General features: G+C 50.8%; 1 protein-coding gene across 2 annotated transcripts in view; it reads right to left on the bottom strand.

Moving 5' to 3' along the window:
• Window positions 1-19,717, bottom strand: part of slit1a (slit homolog 1a (Drosophila)) — a 328,910-nt gene that overhangs the window by 91,095 nt on the left and 218,098 nt on the right. For both annotated transcript variants that reach the window (XM_085994232.1, XM_085994233.1), the window contains exons 13-17: window positions 19,080-19,223; window positions 18,458-18,621; window positions 16,509-16,532; window positions 7,103-7,247; window positions 3,299-3,373 (exon numbers count right to left, since the gene is read on the bottom strand). In XM_085994232.1, the coding sequence (XP_085850358.1) occupies window positions 3,299-3,373; window positions 7,103-7,247; window positions 16,509-16,532; window positions 18,458-18,621; window positions 19,080-19,223 (552 nt within the window). The remainder of the gene's footprint in view (window positions 1-3,298; window positions 3,374-7,102; window positions 7,248-16,508; window positions 16,533-18,457; window positions 18,622-19,079; window positions 19,224-19,717) is intronic.

Below are 19,717 nucleotides of genomic sequence, written 5' to 3'. Positions count from 1 at the left end.
TGTTCATGGGATATGTGGAACATTCTTTGCTCCAGTCCTACTCAGGTCCCCTTGCTCACCTCTTTTTCCGGTACATCGATGACTGTTTGGTGCCATTTCCTGCTCTCGCCCTGAACTAGATAAGTTCATTCACTTTACTTCCAATTTCCACCCTTCCCTCACCTTCACATGGTCCATCTCTGACTCTTCCCTTCCCTTCCTTGACTTCTCCGTCTCCATTTCTGGCGATCGGATTTTGACAAACATCCACTACAAGCCCACTGACTCCCACAGCTACCTGGACTACACTTCCTCCCACCCCGCCTCCTGTAAGGACTCTAATCCATTCTCCCAGTTTCTCCTTCTCCGCCGCGTCTGTTCTGACGATGCCACCTTCCATACCAGTGCTTCCAACATGTCTTCCTTTTTCCTCAACCGAGGATTCCCCTCTACTGTGGTTGACACGGCCCTTGACTGTGTCCGTTCTATTTCCCGCACTTCTGCTCTCACCCCTTCCCCTCCCTCCCAGAACCACGATAGGGTTCCCCTTGTCCTCACCTTTCACCCCACCAGCCTCCACATTCAACGGATCATCCTCCGCCATTTCCGCCACCTCCAACGTGATCCCACCACCAAACACATCTTCCCCTCACCTCCCCTTTCAGCATTCCGAAGGGACCGCTCCCTCCGCGACACCCTGGTCCACTCCTCAATCACCCCCAACAGCCCTTCCCCTTCGCCTAGCACCTTCCCGTGGAGGAGCTGCAACACATGCCCTTTTACCTCCTCCCTTCCCACTGTCCAGGGCCCCAAACACCCCTTCCAGGTGAAACAGCGATTTACTTGTACTTCTTGCAATCTTGTATACTGTATTCGCTGCTCACGATGTGGTCTCCTCTACATTGGGGAGACCAAACGCAGATTGGGCAACCGCTTTGCAGAACACCTCTGTTCAGTCCGTAAGGGTGACCCTGAGCTTCCGGTCGCCTGTCACTTTAATTCTCCGCTTCACTCCCACTCTGATCTCTCTGTCCTCGGCCTATTGCATTGTTCCAATGTAGCTCAACATAAGCTCGAGGAACAGCACCTCATCTTTCAATTGGGCACTTTACAGCCCTCTGGACTCAACATTGAGTTCAACAATTTCAGACAATAACCCCTGCCCCCATTTTTCATGCTGTATGATTTTGCCATTCCCATTTGCAACATTTTATCTTTCCTGCCTCTTACATAAGCACAGTATGTTCCTTCAATTCCTTCCTCCCCTCCTAAACCTCCCCCCCACCCCCGTCTCTGCACCTGCTTAATATCTGTTACATCTCCAGCTTTTTCCAGTTCTGACGAAGGGTCCCAGACCTGAAACGTTAACTCTGTTTCTCTCTCCACGGATGCTGCCTGGCCTGCTGAGTATTTCCAGCATTTTCAGTTGTTATTTCAGATTTCCAGCATCCGCAGTATTTTGCTATTCTATCACTCCTTGTTTATTTACTAATCGCAAAGGTAATTAGCCACATCTAGATTCCCAGTTATCCACATGTGGCTGGTGGCAGCACTGTGACTTATCCTAGTATTCACAACAAACATCTGTACTGGACTCATTCGGGGGGGAGGGCGACATTCATCTTTTAATCAGTAAATGGTAGAATACCTTTCTTCCTCCATAATTAACAATCCCGCTGTGAAGGGTGCAATCTCTGAGAATGAGGCCGTGCCTTCAGCAGTCTAGGCCCCCAAGCTCTGGAATTCCCATCCTAAACCCTTCTGCCTCTAGGAATATTAGGAACAGGAGGAGGCCATTCAAGCCCCTCGAGCCTATTCCTCCATTCAATCAGATCATGGCTGATCCGTATCTCAACTACATTTACCCAGCTTGGCTCCATATCCCTTGGTACACTGACTTAACAAAAAATCCATCAATCTCAGTCTTGAACGCTCCAACTGACCCCCAGCATCCACAGCCTTTTGGAGGCAGAGAGTTTCAGATTCCCCCACCCTTTGTTTGAAGAAATGCTTCCTGATTTCACGCCTGAACAGCCTGGCTCTAATTTTACGATTAAGTCCTCTCGTTCCGGATTCCACCCCCCCCCCCCCAACTAGAGGAAATAGTTTCTCTCTATCTACCCTGTCGAAGCCTTTTAACATCGTAAACATTCTCCACCCCGTTCTTCTCCTTTAAGACTCTCCTGAAGACCCATGGCTTTGACCAAGCTTGTGGTCACCGCTCCTAATGTCTCCTTCTTCGGCTTGGCGTCCGTTTTATCCTGGCGGCTCCCGTGAGGCACCTTGGGATTTTTTTTTTAAATGCTAAAGGCAAGAAACTGATGCCCCTTGTGGATTCAAATGGAATGTGACTCCCACTCCCACAGCATTAACTCGCGCACATCAACCCAGGCACCCCACCCACCCGCCCCTTCAACCACCGTCTGCCCCACCTGTGACAGAGACTGTAGGTCCCGCACTGGACTCATCGGTCACCTGAGAACTCATTTTTAATGTGGAAGCAAGTCATCCTCGGTTCCGAGGGACTGCCTAAGAAGAAGAAGATTAACTCTGTGTTAAAGGAGAATACTGTGCAGAGAATTTTCAGTAGAGTGTTCTCTTTACAAACGCCCTCCGCCTATGATTTCAGGTAGAAGAATTCACTATCACCTGTCTTGCTTGTGTTAATATAAACGCCAGCTGTTGCTGTTAATGATTGCTAATCATAGAATAGTACAGCACAGAAAGAGGCCATTCGGCCCAGCGAGTCTGCGCCGGCTCTTTCGAAGAGCAATCCAGTCAGTCCCACTCCCCCGCTCTTTCCCCATATCTCTGCAATTTTGTCTCCTTCAAGTATTTCTCCAATTCCCTTTTGAAGGCTACTATTGAATCTGTATCCACCGCCCTATCAGGCAGCGCATTCCAAATCCTAACCACTCGCTGCGTAAAAAAGTTTTTCCTCCTCTCGTCTCTGGTTCTTTTGCCAATCACCTTAAATCTGTGCCCTCTGGTTCTCGACCCTTCAGCCATTGGAAACAGTTTCTCTCTATTTACTCTATCGAAACCCGTCATGATTTTGAACACCTCTATCAAATCTCCTCTTAGCCTTCTCTGCTCCAAGGAGAACAACCTCAGCTTCTCCAGTCTATCCACCTAACTGTAATCCCACATCCCTGGAACCATTCTAGTCAATCTCTTCTGTACTCTCTCCGAAGCCTGATTGTGGAGAGGAGCACTGAAAGAGGAATTTCGCCCCCGTTCTGAGTGACGGTGCGAGTCGGCACCTTCAGGGGAGGAGAGGAAAAACTGAAGGAGGAGAAAAAGAGAAACACCTACTCACATTTTTCTCAACTGTGGAAGCTTCCGGAACAGACCAGTGGCTTCCAAAAGCGAAATGTCGTTGTTAGTCAGACGTCTGTGGAGCAGGAAATGTTTGTAAGTTTAAAATTAGTTACTAAGGATGAAGTTCACTCAGCAGCCTTGTCCCCAAGATCTTGGGATAAACTGTAGTGCTGCTGGAAGGTGTCAGCTGTGGCTAAGTGGGCAGCACTCTCACACCCTGAGTCATGGAGGTAGTGGGTTCAAATCCCCCTCCAGAGACTTGAGCACAAAAATCCAGGCTGACACTCGCAGTGCAGTGCTGAGGGAGTGCTGCTCTGCTAGAGGTGCTGTCTATCAGATGAGGTGTTAAACCGAGGCCCTGTCTGCCCTCTCAGGTGGACATAAAAGATCCCATGGCCACTACAGGAAACTTTGTGCTATCCGGCACCGACGGGACCGAGCTGTTGCTGTCCCATCAAAACTGCCGGACAAACCAGCGCTAATGTTGAAACTTCCGTGTGATGAAATATGTCATTCATCAGACTCTGTATTTAACTACATATATTGTATTGCCTGCTCCTGTGTTTTTACCTTGTATTGTATATAGTGCACCGCCCCCTTTCTCCCCATTGGGTGTGTCGGCTCCGCCCATACCTGGCCCTACTTAAGACAAGCCCAGGCTTGTCTTGCAGCAGAACAGCAGAATGCTAGGTGAAGACACAGGCATCTTTCTTTGCTAATAAAAGCCTAGTTTTATCCAGTTAACTTTGAGCCTTGAAGTTATTGAGGCGCATCATTCCGTATCTGGCAACAAACCCTCAACAGCTTCTAAACAGTCGGGCCGTACCTTGCAAGCGTCTCTGTAGCTTAGCAACAGCTTCAGCGAGACCTTGCAGAGCCTGACTGGTGAAAAAAAAACAACGAAAATAAAAAAAACCTAACGAAACGGCTCCTGATTTTTGCTGGTGGCTCGAGCATTCCAGACAGATAACCTCCGGATAAACCAAAGTTTCCTGTATTTTGAAGAGTAGCAGGGGAGTTTTCCCCGGTGTCGTGGCCAATATTTATCCCTCAACCAGCATCGCTAAAACAGATTATCTGGTCATTATCACATTGCTGTCTGTGGAACCTTGCTGAGAGCAAATTGGCTGCTGCGTTTCCTACATTATAACGGTGACTACACATCAAAAAGTACCTCATTGACTATAAAGCGTCCGGAGGTTGTGAAAGGCGCTATATAAATGCAAATTATTTCTTTCAAGTTTGACTGAGGTAGTTGTTCAAAGAAAGAGCCGTTCTCATTTAATTTCTTCATCCCTTATTTTTACAGGGATTATCCAGGTAAGTCTCCCCTGTATTGTTCTGTATTTGTTTGGTGCCTATTTTTCCGTCTGCTTGCTCTGGCTCCCCGAGAGCTGAGGTGGGACGTGCTCTGATTCCATGCTGGCTTGTATCCAGCCGGCCACCAGGAGGCGCCAGAGACTGCTCAACGCCTGAACAATGTTCCCTTTAATTCTTTTTTTTGGGTGCGCGGCCCCTTTAACGGGCTGCGCGGCCCATTCAAATTCCAGCACATGCCCGGTTTCTTGTATTCCGAAGCCAGTGCGCCAGCTGCCCGGGAGCTACAGCCAGCTGCGGGGCCGCGGAGCTTAAAGGGTACACTGCGCCGGACTCTCCCCAGCGATTCCCTCCCCCCCCCCGCCACAACCGTGCCCAGGGTCACCAAGCCTCCGGGATTGCCCTGGAGTCTCCAGGAATTTAAGATTAAGCTCCAGGACACTTCCAGGGAGAAAAATCATAGAGGCGTTAAAAATATTATGGCCTAGAAATTCGGTGGGCTGCGCCACCAGTTAGCGCCTAAAGAGGGCACTCAGTGGCTTTAGCGCCACTGGCCGCGCCTGCCGCGATATTTAGCGGGGCGCTAATGGCAGCATTAGCCTGTAGCGTTGCGCCGCCACCGATGACGACATCGGTGTGCGCAGCGCCCTGCTACCGCCCCGATCGCGATATTTGGTCGCGCCCGCCTCTGTAACGCCGGTCGCAAATCGCGCCCGGTTCACGGGGCCTACCTGTGGCGGTAGTGGCGCAAATTAAGGTGGAGGTGCGGGGCGGCCATTTTTTTCGGTGGCCGCCTGCCAGCAGCTCCGTCCCTGGCCTCCTGATCCCCCCCCCCGGTCAGTGCCGGCTGTGTCTCAAGGGCCCGGCACTTCTCCTCGGCGCCGGGCTCTTTTGCCGGCACTCGCGATCGGTCATTGCGCTGGTGCAGGCCCCTCCCCCTTTAAGAAGGGGAGGAAGGCCTGCAGTACCGCAGCGTGCCATGCCGCAGCGTGTGGCGCTGCGGCACGTTGTGCTGCGATATTCAGTTTGAGCGCCCCAAGAGGGACGCGGGGCGCCTCGAGCAGCGCCCCGCGTCCCTCTTGGGGCGCTCAAACTGAATTTCCGGCGGGCGCAACGGCTCCGTTCGCAGCGGTAATTCCGGCGCCCAGGCGAGCTTGGCGCCCCGTTTGGGGCTCCACCGAATTTCTAGGCCTATGTGTTTTATTTACTTTTCTTTGAACAGTTATAAAAATGAGAGATGCAGAGGATGGGGGGAAAGGCTGTTTGACTTGACTGATGAAACCTCTAGGAATACTTCCAACCAAAGTTGGCAACCGAACCGCGGTATTTGTCGGCACTAGTAACGTGCCAATGACCAGTGTCAGCAAGTTGCCCTCATTATATTTTTAAGCTACTGGATGGCTGGGCAGAGCGGCAGGTTCAATATTCCCTCCACGGGGCTCTGGGTTTGAATCAAGTCCAGACAGATGGGATGGAAAGAGCTTGTGTATTTTGGCTGCAAGGATCTCACATGAACTGAATTTTGAGTAGATTACAATCCAGGTCCTTGTGGGCAAATTCTCACTGCGTAAAGCTGACCCCAATCTGGCACTAGGTTCGCAAGAGCACTGAGAGAGGCGGTGAGTGTGGAAAATGTAATCTTACAGCACAGAAGAAGGCCATTCGGTCCATTGTGCCCATTCCGGCTCTTTGAAAGAGTTCTCCAATTAGTTCCACTAACCCCACTCCCGCTCTTTCCCCACAGCCCTGTAATTTTCCCCCTTCCAGTATTTATCCAATTTCCTTTTGAAAGTTGCTCTTGAATCTGCTTTCACCGCCCTTTCAGGCAGCGCGTTCCAGATCACAACAACTCGCTGTGTAAAAAAACAAATTCTCCTCATTTCTCCCCTTGTTGTTTTTGCCAACTGTGCCCTCTGGTTACTGACCCTCCTGCCAGTGTCCAAGTGACTCAGTGGGTAAGCACTGTGAAGTCACAGAAGGTTGTGGCTTCAAGAGATTTGCGAACATAATCCAGGCCGACACTCCAGTGCAGTGCTGAGGGAGCGCTGCACTGTCGGAGGTGCCGTCTTTCGGATGAGACGTTAAACCGAGGCCCCGTCTGCTCTCTCAGGTGGACGGAAAAGATCCCAGGGTACTATTTCAAAGAAGAGCAGGGGGGAGTTCTCCCCGGTGTCCTGGCCAATATTTATCCCTCAATCAACATAAAATAAAAACAGATTATCTGGTCATTATTACACTGCTGTTTGTGGGAGCTTGCCGTGTGCAAATTGGATGACCACACTTCAATAAAAGTGTAAAGCGCTTTGGGACGTCCTGAGATGGTGAAAGACGCTACAGAAATGCAAGTTCTTTCTTTTTATATATATTGATGGGGGTGGGAGAAGGTCAAGAGGTTGGCTGGAAGATCCAGGTCTGTGTGGAGATGGTGCGAAATGAGATTGTACGTTATGGTAAGTGTGGAATTCCACATCCCATGCCTACTCACAGCTCCATGGTTGACTGCGGGATAAACTCCGGGACTTTGGTCAGCTTCTGGTTGGAGCAGTCCACCACGTTGGACTCGCAGCGGCACTTTGGCGGGCAGACCGTGTCCCTGTTGCACTCGCTCCCCAGACGGTGATCTTCAGTACCTGCCGAAGACAGTGAAGAAGCACAGCGTACAGTGGGCGGAAGATAACACTTGGCTTCTTTTATTCATTTCATCCTCCTAGTGTTCCCCGCTCCTCCTCCTCCTGTCCTGAAGGTGTTGACAACTGTGAGTTCAGTTACCTCAGCCCAGGGGCGAAGCCTTGCCTGGCAATAGCGATTCGACCTCAGGTGGCATCACACAATATGTGCACCTGCGCACTACCGCTAGACTGTGCACACTACTGCCAGACTGTGCACACCACCGCCAGACTGCACACTACCGCCAGACTGTGCACACTACCGCCAGACTGTGGGCACTACCGCCAGACTGTGGGCACTACCGCCAGACTGTGCACACTACCGCCAGACTGTGCACACTACTGCCAGACTGTGCACACTACCGCCAGACTGTGGGCACTACCGCTAGACTGTGCACACTACCGCCAGACTGTGCGCACTACCGCCAGACTGTGCGCACTACCGCCAGACTGTGCGCACTACGGCCAGACTGTGCTCACTACCGCTAGACTGTGCGCACTACCGCCAGACTGTGTGCACTACCGCCAGACTGTGCACACTACCGCCAGACTGTGCATACTACCGCCAGACTGTGCATACTACCGCCAGACTGTGCACACTACTGCCAGACTGTGGGCACTACCGCCAGACTGTGCACACTACCGCCAGACTGTGCGCACTACCGCCAGACTGTGCGCACTACCACTAGATTGTGCGCACTACCGCCAGACTGTGCGCACTACTGCCAGACTGTGCACACTACCGCCAGACTGTGCGCACTACCGCCAGACTGTGCACACTACCGGCAGACTGTGGGCACTACCGCCAGACTGTGCACACTACCGCTAGACTGTGCGCACTACCGCCAGACTGTGTGCACTACCGCCAGACTGTGCACACTACCGCCAGACTGTGCACGCTACCGCCAGACTGTGCACGCTACCACCAGACTGTGCGCGCTACCGCCAGACTGTGCACACTACCGCCAGACTGTGCGCACTACCGCCAGACTGTGCGCACTACCGCCAGACTGTGCGCACTACCGCCAGACTGTGCGCACTACCGCCAGACTGTGCGCACTACCGCCAGACTGTGCGCACTACCGCCAGGCTGTGCTCACTACTGCCAGGCTTTGCTGGACACTAACAGGAGTACGAAGCCTAACTGAATTTCCCTTTCCTTGCCCAGGGTCCTGAGGGCAATTGTAGCACCTCTGACATTGCTGAGATCATCGAGCTCAGCACAGACTGGGAATTCCAGCTGTAAACCTCCTGGTCTGTGCGGCTCAGCCACTCACTGCAGTAACCATCCCAGTTAATAGAATGCTACGCAACATGGGCCCTTTAAGACAGCCGGTCACAACTGCACATCCATGCTCACCCCCACCGTAACCGAGCTAAACTGGTCGACAGGATGATGCAGTGGACCATTTATGAATCTGTGGATAGGAGAGGAGACAGGAGGAGAGGAGGGGGGAAGAGTGGAGAGTAGTGGAGGGGGGAAGAGTGGAGTGTAGTGGAGGGGAGAGGAGAATGAGAGGAGAGGAGGGGAGAGGAAGAGAGGAGAGGAGACGAGAGGAGGGGAAGAGAGAGGAGGGGAGGGGAAAGGAGGGGAGGGGAGGGAAAGGGATGGGAGAGGAGTGGAGACGAGAGGAGCGGAGATGAGATGAGAGGAGGGGAAAAGAGAGAAGAGGAGGGATGGGGAGGGGAGAGGAGAGAAGGGGAGGGGAAGGGACAGAAGAAAATTGGCAGCACAAGTAGAAATGAAGAAGAGCTTGGTGAATATTTGGTTAGGAACAGGGCTACGAACTAGTTGAGTTGCTGAGCTGATGAAAATGGCAAGCCGAGGAGCATTTTACGAGTTTTGCCTTTTGGGGAGTTGGGGCGGGGCAGGAGGAAAGCTTGCTGAGCTTTCCCCAGAAGATTAAAACCATCTACAGCCAAGTAATCATCTCAATACTCAGAACCACCACTGTCGAGAATTGTTCCTGTCCCAACCCGAAGCTCTGTGTCTGCAGCGTATATTTTACTCTCTTCACATGGATTAATTGCTGATGAGCTCGACGGGGCACTTTGTCCGAATGTCACAGGTTTTTGTCAGTTCTGTCACATTCATCCATCGATGCATCCATAGCTCAGCAAAGACTGGAGTACACACACACACACGTCGACTAATGGGCACCTTGTTGAAAGATGGTCAATTAACGGGACCACTGAAGGGGATCCGGGTCAAAACATAACAGGCTGTGGCATGAAAGGCGTCTCTGCTGGCTGTAAGGGTCCAAATTGAAATCAGTTTTGGTTTCTAATGAGCATGGGCCCACAGCTCAAAAGTGCCCATGACTGAGTATCAAACTGACTATTACAACCATGCCGGCAGAGGTGGCAAAGGGAAAAGTGTCACCAGTGAGCAAGAGGAGAGGGTCCTTCAGAGTTTGGAGCTGAGAATAGGGAGCGTTACTCTGTATCTAACCCGTGCTGTACCTGCCCTGGGAGTGTTTGATGGGACAGTGTAGAGGGAGCTTTACTCTGTATCTAACCCGTGCTGTACCTGCCCTGGGAGTGTTTGATGGGACAGTGTAGAGGGAGCTTTACTCTGTATCTAACCCGTGCTGTACCTGCCCTGGGAGTGTTTGATGGGACAGTGTAGAGGGAGCTTTACTCTGTATCTAACCCGTGCTGTACCTGCCCTGGGAGTGTTTGATGGGACAGTGTAGAGGGAGCTTTACTCTGTATCTAACCCGTGCTGTACCTGCCCTGGGAGTGTTTGATGGGACAGTGTAGAGGGAGCTTTACTCTGTATCTAACCCGTGCTGTACCTGCCCTGGGAGTGTTTGATGGGACAGTGTAGAGGGAGCTTTACTCTGTATCTAACCCGTGCTGTACCTGCCCTGGGAGTGTTTGATGGGACAGTGTAGAGGGAGCTTTACTCTGTATCTAACCCGTGCTGTACCTGCCCTGGGAGTGTTTGATGGGACAGTGTAGAGGGAGCTTTACTCTGTATCTAACCCGTGCTGTACCTGCCCTGGGAGTGTTTGATGGGACAGTGTAGAGGGAGCTTTACTCTGTATCTAACCCGTGCTGTACCTGCCCTGGGAGTGTTTGATGGGACAGTGTAGAGGGAGCTTTACTCTGTATCTAACCCGTGCTGTACCTGCCCCAGGAGTGTTTGATGGGACAGTGTAGAGGGAGCTTTACTCTGTATCTAACCCGTGCTGTACCTGCCCTGGGAGTGTTTGTTGGGACAGTGTAGAGGGAGCTTTACTCTGTATCTAACCCGTGCTGTACCTGCCCTGGGAGTGTTTGATGGGACAGTGTAGAGGGAGCTTTACTCTGTATCTAACCCGTGCTGTACCTGTCCTGGGAGTGTTTGATGGGACAGTGTAGAGGGAGCTTTACTCTGTATCTAACCCGTGCTGTACCTGCCCTGGGAGTGTTTGATGGGACAGTGTAGAGGGAGCTTTACTCTGTATCTAACCCGTGCTGTACCTGCCCTGGGAGTGTTTGATGGGACAGTGTAGAGGGAGCGTTACTCTGTATCTAACCCGTGCTGTACCTGCCCTGGGAGTGTTTGATGGGACAGTGTAGAGGGAGCTTTACTCTGTATCTAACCCGTGCTGTACCTGCCCTGGGAGTGTTTGATGGGACAGTGTAGAGGGAGCGTTACTCTGTATCTAACCCGTGCTGTACCTGTCCTGGGAGTGTTTGATGGGACAGTGTAGAGGGAGCTTTACTCTGTATCTAACCCGTGCTGTACCTGCCCTGGGAGTGTTTGATGGGACAGTGTAGAGGGAGCTTTACTCTGTATCTAACCCGTGCTGTACCTGCCCTGGGAGTGTTTGATGGGACAGTGTAGAGGGAGCTTTACTCTGTATCTAACCCGTGCTGTCCCTGCCCTGGGAGTGTTTGATGGGACAGTGTAGAGGGAGCTTTACTCTGTATCTAACCCGTGCTGTACCTGCCCTGGGAGTGTTTGATGGGGACAGTGTAGAGGGAGCTTTACTCTGTATCTAACCCGTGCTGTACCTGCCCTGGGAGTGTTTGATGGGACAGTGTAGAGGGAGCTTTACTCTGTATCTAACCCGTGCTGCCCCTGCCCTGGGAGTGTTTGATGGGACAGTGTAGAGGGAGCTTTACTCTGTATCTAACCCGTGCTGTACCTGCCCTGGGAGTGTTTGATGGGACAGTGTAGAGGGAGCTTTACTCTGTATCTAACCCGTGCTGTACCTGCCCTGGGAGTGTTTGATGGGACAGTGTAGAGGGAGCTTTACTCTGTATCTAACCCGTGCTGTACCTGCCCTGGGAGTGTTTGATGGGACAGTGTAGAGGGAGCTTTACTCTGTATCTAACCCGTGCTGTACCTGCCCTGGGAGTGTTTGATGGGACAGTGTAGAGGGAGCTTTACTCTGTATCTAACCCGTGCTGTACCTGCCCTGGGAGTGTTTGATGGGACAGTGTAGAGGGAGCTTTACTCTGTATCTAACCCGTGCTGTACCTGCCCTGGGAGTGTTTGATGGGACAGTGTAGAGGGAGCTTTACTCTGTATCTAACCCGTGCTGTACCTGCCCCAGGAGTGTTTGATGGGACAGTGTAGAGGGAGCTTTACTCTGTATCTAACCCGTGCTGTACCTGCCCTGGGAGTGTTTGTTGGGACAGTGTAGAGGGAGCTTTACTCTGTATCTAACCCGTGCTGTACCTGCCCTGGGAGTGTTTGATGGGACAGTGTAGAGGGAGCTTTACTCTGTATCTAACCCGTGCTGTACCTGTCCTGGGAGTGTTTGATGGGACAGTGTAGAGGGAGCTTTACTCTGTATCTAACCCGTGCTGTACCTGCCCTGGGAGTGTTTGATGGGACAGTGTAGAGGGAGCTTTACTCTGTATCTAACCCGTGCTGTACCTGCCCTGGGAGTGTTTGATGGGACAGTGTAGAGGGAGCGTTACTCTGTATCTAACCCGTGCTGTACCTGCCCTGGGAGTGTTTGATGGGACAGTGTAGAGGGAGCTTTACTCTGTATCTAACCCGTGCTGTACCTGCCCTGGGAGTGTTTGATGGGACAGTGTAGAGGGAGCGTTACTCTGTATCTAACCCGTGCTGTACCTGTCCTGGGAGTGTTTGATGGGACAGTGTAGAGGGAGCTTTACTCTGTATCTAACCCGTGCTGTACCTGCCCTGGGAGTGTTTGATGGGACAGTGTAGAGGGAGCTTTACTCTGTATCTAACCCGTGCTGTACCTGCCCTGGGAGTGTTTGATGGGACAGTGTAGAGGGAGCTTTACTCTGTATCTAACCCGTGCTGTCCCTGCCCTGGGAGTGTTTGATGGGACAGTGTAGAGGGAGCTTTACTCTGTATCTAACCCGTGCTGTACCTGCCCTGGGAGTGTTTGATGGGGACAGTGTAGAGGGAGCTTTACTCTGTATCTAACCCGTGCTGTACCTGCCCTGGGAGTGTTTGATGGGACAGTGTAGAGGGAGCTTTACTCTGTATCTAACCCGTGCTGCCCCTGCCCTGGGAGTGTTTGATGGGACAGTGTAGAGGGAGCTTTACTCTGTATCTAACCCGTGCTGCCCCTGCCCTGGGAGTGTTTGATGGGACAGTGTAGAGAGAGCGTTACTCTGTGTCTAACCCGTGCTGTACCTGCCCTGGGAGTGTTTGATGGGACAGTGTAGAGGGAGCTTTACTCTGTATCTAACCCGTGCTGTCCCTGCCCTGGGAGTGTTTGATGGGACAGTGTAGAGAGAGCTTTACTCTGTGTCTAACCCGTGCTGTACCTGCCCTGGGAGTGTTTGATGGGACAGTGTAGAGGGAGCTTTACTCTGTATCTAACCCGTGCTGTACCTGCCCTGGGAGTGTTTGATGGGACAGTGTAGAGGGAGCTTTACTCTGTATCTAACCCGTGCTGTACCTGCCCTGGGAGTGTTTGATGGGACAGTGTAGAGGGAGCTTTACTCTGTATCTAACCCGTGCTGTACCTGCCCTGGGAGTGTTTGATTGGACAGTGTAGAGGGAGCTTTACGCTGTATCTAACCCGTGCTGTACCTGCCCTGGGAGTGTTTGATGGGACAGTGTAGAGGGAGCTTTACCCTGTATCTAACCCGTGCTGTACCTGCCCTGGGAGTGTTTGATGGGACAGTGTAGAGGGAGCTTTACTCTGTATCTAACCCGTGCTGTACCTGCCCTGGGAGTGTTTGATGGGACAGTGTAGAGGGAGCTTTACTCTGTATCTAACCCGTGCTGTACCTGCCCTGCGAGTGTTTGATGGGACAGTGTAGAGGGAGCTTTACTCTGTATCTAACCCGTGCTGTCCCTGCCCTGGGAGTGTTTGATGGGACAGTGTAGAGGGAGCTTTACTCTGTATCTAACCCATGCTGTACCTGCCCTGGGTGTGTTTGATGGGACAGTGTAGAGGGAGCTTTACTCTGTATCTAACCCGTGCTGTACCTGCCCTGGGTGTGTTTGATGGGACAGTGTAGAGGGAGCTTTACTCTGTATCTAACCCCTGCTGTACCTGCCCTGGGAGTGTTTGATGGGACAGTGTAGAGGGAGCTTTACTCTGTATCTAACCCATGCTGTACCTGCCCTGGGAGTGTTTGATGGGACAGTGTCGAGGGAGCTTTACTCTGTATCTAACCCGTGCTGTACCTGCCCTGGGAGTGTTTGATGGGACAGTGTAGAGGGAGCTTTACTCTGTATCTAACCCGTGCTGTACCTGCCCTGGGAGTGTTTGATGGGACAGTGTAGAGGGAGCTTTACTCTGTATCTAACCCGTGTTGTACCTGCCCTGGGAGTGTTTGATGGGACAGTGCAGAGGGAGCTTTACTCTGTATCTAACCCGTGCTGTACCTGCCCAGGGAGTGTTTGATGGGACAGTGCAGAGGGAGCTTTACTCTGTATCTAACCCGTGCTGTACCTGCCCTGGGAGTGTTTGATGGGACAGTGTAGAGGGAGCTTTACTCTGTATCTAACCCGTGCTGTACCTGCCCTGGGAGTGTTTGATGGGACAGTGTAGAGGGAGCTTTACTCTGTATCTAACCCGTGCTGTACCTGCCCAGGGAGTGTTTGATGGGACAGTGCAGAGGGAGCTTTACTCTGTATCTAACCCGTGCTGTACCTGCCCTGGGAGTGTTTGATGGGACAGTGTAGAGGGAGCTTTACTCTGTATCTAACCCGTGCTGTACCTGCCCTGGGAGTGTTTGATGGGGCAGTGTAGAGGGAGCTTTACTCTGTATCTAACCCGTGTTGTACCTGCCCTGGGAGTGTGTGATGGGACAGTGTAGAGGGAGCTTTACTCTGTATCTAACCTGTGCTGTACCTGCCCTGGGAGTGTTTGATGGGACAGTGTAGAGGGAGCTTTACTCTGTATCTAACCCGTGTTGTACCTGCCCTGGGAGTGTGTGATGGGACAGTGTAGAGGGAGCTTTACTCTGTATCTAACCCGTGCTGTACCTGCCCTGGGAGTGTTTGATGGGACAGTGTAGAGGGAGCTTTACTCTGTATCTAACCCGTGCTGTACCTGCCCTGGGAGTGTTTGATGGGACAGTGTAGAGGGAGCTTTACTCTGTATCTAACCCGTGTTGTACCTGCCCTGGGAGTGTGTGATGGGACAGTGTAGAGGGAGCTTTACTCTGTATCTAACCTGTGCTGTACCTGCTCTGGGAGTGTTTGATGGGACAGTGTAGAGGGAGCTTTACTCTGTATCTAACCCGTGCTGTACCTGCCCTGGGAGTGTTTGATGGGACAGTGTAGAGGGAGCTTTACTCTGTATCTAACCCGTGCTGTACCTGCCCTGGGAGTGTTTGATGGGACAGTGTAGAGGGAGCTTTACTCTGTATCTAACCCGTGCTGTACCTGCCCTGGGAGTGTTTGATGGGACAGTGTAGAGGGAGCTTTACTCTGTATCTAACCCGTGCTGTACCTGCCCTGGGAGTGTTTGACGGGACAGTGTAGAGGGAGCTTTACTCTGTATCTAACCCGTGCTGTGCCTGCCCTGGGAGTGTTTGATGGGACAGTGTAGAGGGAGCTTTACTCTGTATCTAACCCGTGCTGTACCTGCCCTGGGAGTGTTTGACGGGACAGTGTAGAGGGAGCTTTACTCTGTATCTAACCCGTGCTGTACCTGCCCTGGGAGTGTTTGATGGGACAGTGTAGAGGGAGCTTTACTCTGTATCTAATCCTTGACATGGAGTAAGCCTGATCCTGATATGAGCACCAAATTGACGACTATTATAAATGTATTTAGTTTCTCCTCTCCTCCCGGAAGTGCCGACTGTATGGGTGCTGACTGACCCCTGATTCCTCTCCCCAGTAGCCACAGTAAACCCAGACAATGGGGGCTGGTAGATCACGTGGCAACAGGAGGTGTTGCAATTGAACCCAATCTTGCCATCATCAGATGTAGATTTCAGTAGTCGTCACTGGACATCAATGAGGAGTGGGAAAGCCAGCAGAGATCAGTAACTGCATGCAAGGGGCTGTAGGAGTTAGTGTATGCTCTCTGTCCTTCAGGCCAACCATGGGCTGCAACGCTCCATCTAGCATTCAGTTCTAGAGTTAGAAAACTTCCTTAATTGAAGTGTCAGCTGTGGCTCAGTGGGTAGCACACTTGCCTCTGAGTCAGAAGGTTGTGGGCTCAAGTTCCTACTCCAGAGACTTGAGCACAGAATCCAGGCTGACACTCCCAGTGCAGTGCTGAGGGAGTGCTGCACTGTCGGAGGTGACATCTTTCAGATGTGCAGTTAAACGGAGGCCCTGTCTGCCCTCTCAGGTGGACGTAAAAGATCCCACGGCACTATTCAAAGAAGAGCAGGGGAGATCTCCCCAGTGTCCTGGGCCAATATTTATCCCTCAACCAACATCACTAAAAACACATTGCTGTTTGTGGGAGCTTGCTGTGCGGAAATTGGTTGTCCTGTTTTCTCCATTACAACAGTGACTACACTTCAAAAAATACTTCATTGGCTGTAAAGAGCTTTGGGACGTCCTGAGGTCGTGAAAGGCGCTATAGAAATGCAAGTTCTTTCTTTCATCCTCCTAACTGTGTCCACTGATGGTGAAGGAGACGGAGCCTGCTTCTGTCACTGAAAAGAGCACCCTCATACACCGACCAATGTGATCAGAGGGGAAATCGGAATAGCGCCGCTCGGAGTCAGAGCTCCTAATACTCAGCTCAACAAGAATCCAAGTCACAATCTCTGCAACAGATTGATTCAACACTCGGCGCCAGTACCGTCAGCACAAGCGTCTCTTACCTGGGATGAAATACTGTTCTTTTGCTGTGGAGGAAGAAAATAGAAAACTGTTAGGCAGTGACAACGTCTATTCTCACCCTCATTACCTCCGCTGCACACAGTCAAACTTCAGCATGCAGACAAAACTACAAGCCGAAGCCGTGAATTATGCCGTACAGAGGTTTCCCGAGTTGGCACTGGATCTCTGTTTATTTCTGTGCCTCTCCCAGGAACTGGAGCGGGAGGAAAGGGTGAGTGCATGTGGATCGGTCGAGCAAAACAAAAGGGGTGAGTGCTTATGGGCCTAATGGTCTTTTCAAGTTGTTGTTGTTATCTGTATTGAATTTCCCATTTGTCAATTTTGTTGAAGGTATTCCTCAAAATAAATGGACTGAAACATCTGGTAAAACAACAGACAAATCATTCCACCTCAACGCTTGGTGTTTGCATGCTAAGGATTCAAATGGAAGAGTTTGGAATACTATTACGTAGGAACAGGAGGAGGCCATTCAGCCCTTCGAGCCTGTTCCACCATTCAATTAGATCATGGCTGATCTGTATCTTAACTCCATTTACCCACCTTGGTTCCGTAACCCTTAATATCCTTGGCTAACAAAAATCTATCAATCTGTTATGAAATTTTCAATTGACCCCCAGCCTCAACAGCTTTTTGGGGGGAGAGAGTTCCCGATTTCCACCACCCTTTGTGTGAAGAAGTGCTTCCGGACATCACCCCTGAATGGCCTGGCTCTAATTTTAAGGTTCTGCCCCCTTGTTCTGGACTCCCCCCACCAGAGGAAATAATTTCTCTGTATCTGCCCCATCAAATCCTTTAATCATCTTAAACACCTCGATTAGATTGCCCCTTAATCCTCTAAACTCAAGTGAATACAAGCCCAGTCTGTGCAACCTGTCCTCGTAATTTAACCCTTTTAAGCCCAGGTATCATTCTGGTGAATCTGCGCTGCACCCCTTCCAAGGCCAAGATATCCTTCCTGCGATGCGGTGCCCAGAACTGAATGCCATACTCTAAATGCGGTCTAAGCAGAGCTTGATATAACTGTAACAGGACTTCCACCCCTTTGTGCTCCAGCCCCTTTTCTGGGCCAACATTCCATTCGCAGTAACAACAGACAACGCTGGAAATACTCAGCAGGCCAGGCAGCATCCGCGGAGCGAGAAACAGAGTTAACGTTTCAGGTCTGGGACCCTTCGTCAGAACTGGGACAAAAAGCAGGAAGAGGGATAGATTTTAAAGCAAGTGGGGGCTGGGAAAAGGGGGAGGGGATGAAAGAACAAAAGGGAAGGTCAGTGATAGGAGAGAAAGCAGGAGAGATTAAGAGACATTGAGAGATATTCAAGGAACAAAGGATGGCTCTAGATGGGGTGTGAATGGCCCGGGCAGAATGAAGGACAGCTGCGGTGTGGGAGGAAAGAAAAAAGGCCAGACGAAAGTGTGGATTAAAAAAAAAAAAAATTATATATGTGATAGGGGCCGAGGTTATGATCTGAAATTGTTGAACTCGATGTTGAGTCCAGAGGGCTGTCGAGTGCCTAATCGAAAGTTCTCACTTCAAATTGTTGATGCAGAAACAGCCACTTTCACAAACACCTGATTTATGTTATCGACAAATGACCTTACATTAGATTGGGGGTGTCCAAATTGCGACTGTGGGTCAAACATAGTCTCCGAGCCCATGTAATCTGAACCCTCAGAGCCGAGGCGCCTCAATTCTAATTGCGTTAATGTTTACACGGATAATTCCAAGGCATAAATCTCACCACGGTTGGGATTTAAACTCACGTTGTACTGGGTTGTTAGCCTAGACTTCGGGATTACGAGTCCAGTAATATAACCACTACACTACCGTACCCACGGTCAGCAGGTCCTCGCACGTTTGAGACATCATGACGCTCCTGGCCGCGTCCCACCGCGTTGTACCTTCAAACAACAGCGAGCGATACGATACCTGAGCACCGGAACTTCTTGCTTTTGATCTGCCCGATCCTTTTGTTTGCCAAGCGCCGCGGACTGGCACAGCGCGCCCCGCTGGTCTCGATGGGATTGGAGCGAAGGTAGTCGGCAAGCCATTTGAGGTGGCAGTCGCAGATGAACGGGTTTTGGGCCAAGTGCCTTGGGTGGGGGAAAAGAGAACCAAGACAAAAATGATTACATAGAATTTACAGCACAGAAACTATGCTGCTGTTTATGCTCCACACAAGCCTCCTTCCACCCTCTTCATCTCCCCCTATCAACATATCCTTCTATTCCTTTCTCCCTCATGTGTTTATCTAGCTTCCCCTTAAATGTACCTGTGCTATTTGCCTCAACTAATCCATGCAGTAACGAGTTCCACATTCTCACCACTCTCTGGGTAAAGAAGTTTCTCCTGAATTCCCTGTTGGATTTATTAGTGACTATCTTATATTTATGGCCCCTAGTTCTGGTCCGCCCCACAAGTGGAAATATCTTCTCTATGTCTACCCTAGTGAACCCCTTCATAATTGCAAAGACTTACATTGAGTAGACTATAGACGTGAATAAAAAAGCTCCATAATGTATGAAAGGTAAAGATGGTGTCAAGTACATACAGTGTCTGGATAGCTCGGAGCGAGCTGAAGGTCCCCTTCGCCAGTGTCTGGATCTTGTTGTCGTAAAGCGAGAGGAGGCTGAGGTTTTGTAGATCCTGAAAGGCATCTGCTCGAATGCAGTTGATTTTATTAGCATTCAAAAGCCTAAAGGGAAAAGCAAGCAACATCATCACATAGGCTTGGAAGGACCAAACTCCTGCAGGGAAATCTATCAGGCACATTTAAGAAAGAGGAGCAGGAGTAGGCCATTCGGCCCCTCGAGCCTGCTCCGCCATTCAATAAGATCATGGCTGATCTTCTACCTCAACTCCACTTTCCCGCCCCATTCCATTTTTATTTATTTATTATCTCATTGACTTGAGTATTAACCAGATGTTTCAAGTGTTTCCTGGTCCTCAAACTTGTATTAGAGGTAAAGGATATAGACCCAACATATCAGAGGAGAATCCAACCCCCCAAGCTACTACACAGCTATGTTCAGAATGCTACTGGTAGAGGAACAGGAACCACTACCTCCCTCCCCCCCAGCTCTTAACAAGGGATGGTCCTGATGTGCCTCAATAAATCCGAGACTCGATGTTAGCGAAACAAAACAAGGCTTTTATTGACTTAGAAGGTAACACACAGAGGAGAATGTA

This window comes from Somniosus microcephalus, chromosome 8 (assembly GCF_052327205.1).
Source record: "Somniosus microcephalus isolate GS21.2 chromosome 8, FLI_Smic_1.0, whole genome shotgun sequence".
Lineage (NCBI taxonomy): Eukaryota > Metazoa > Chordata > Chondrichthyes > Squaliformes > Somniosidae > Somniosus > Somniosus microcephalus.
The sequence above is the reverse complement of the archived record's forward strand: the minus strand, read 5'-3'. Positions and strand labels throughout refer to the sequence as shown.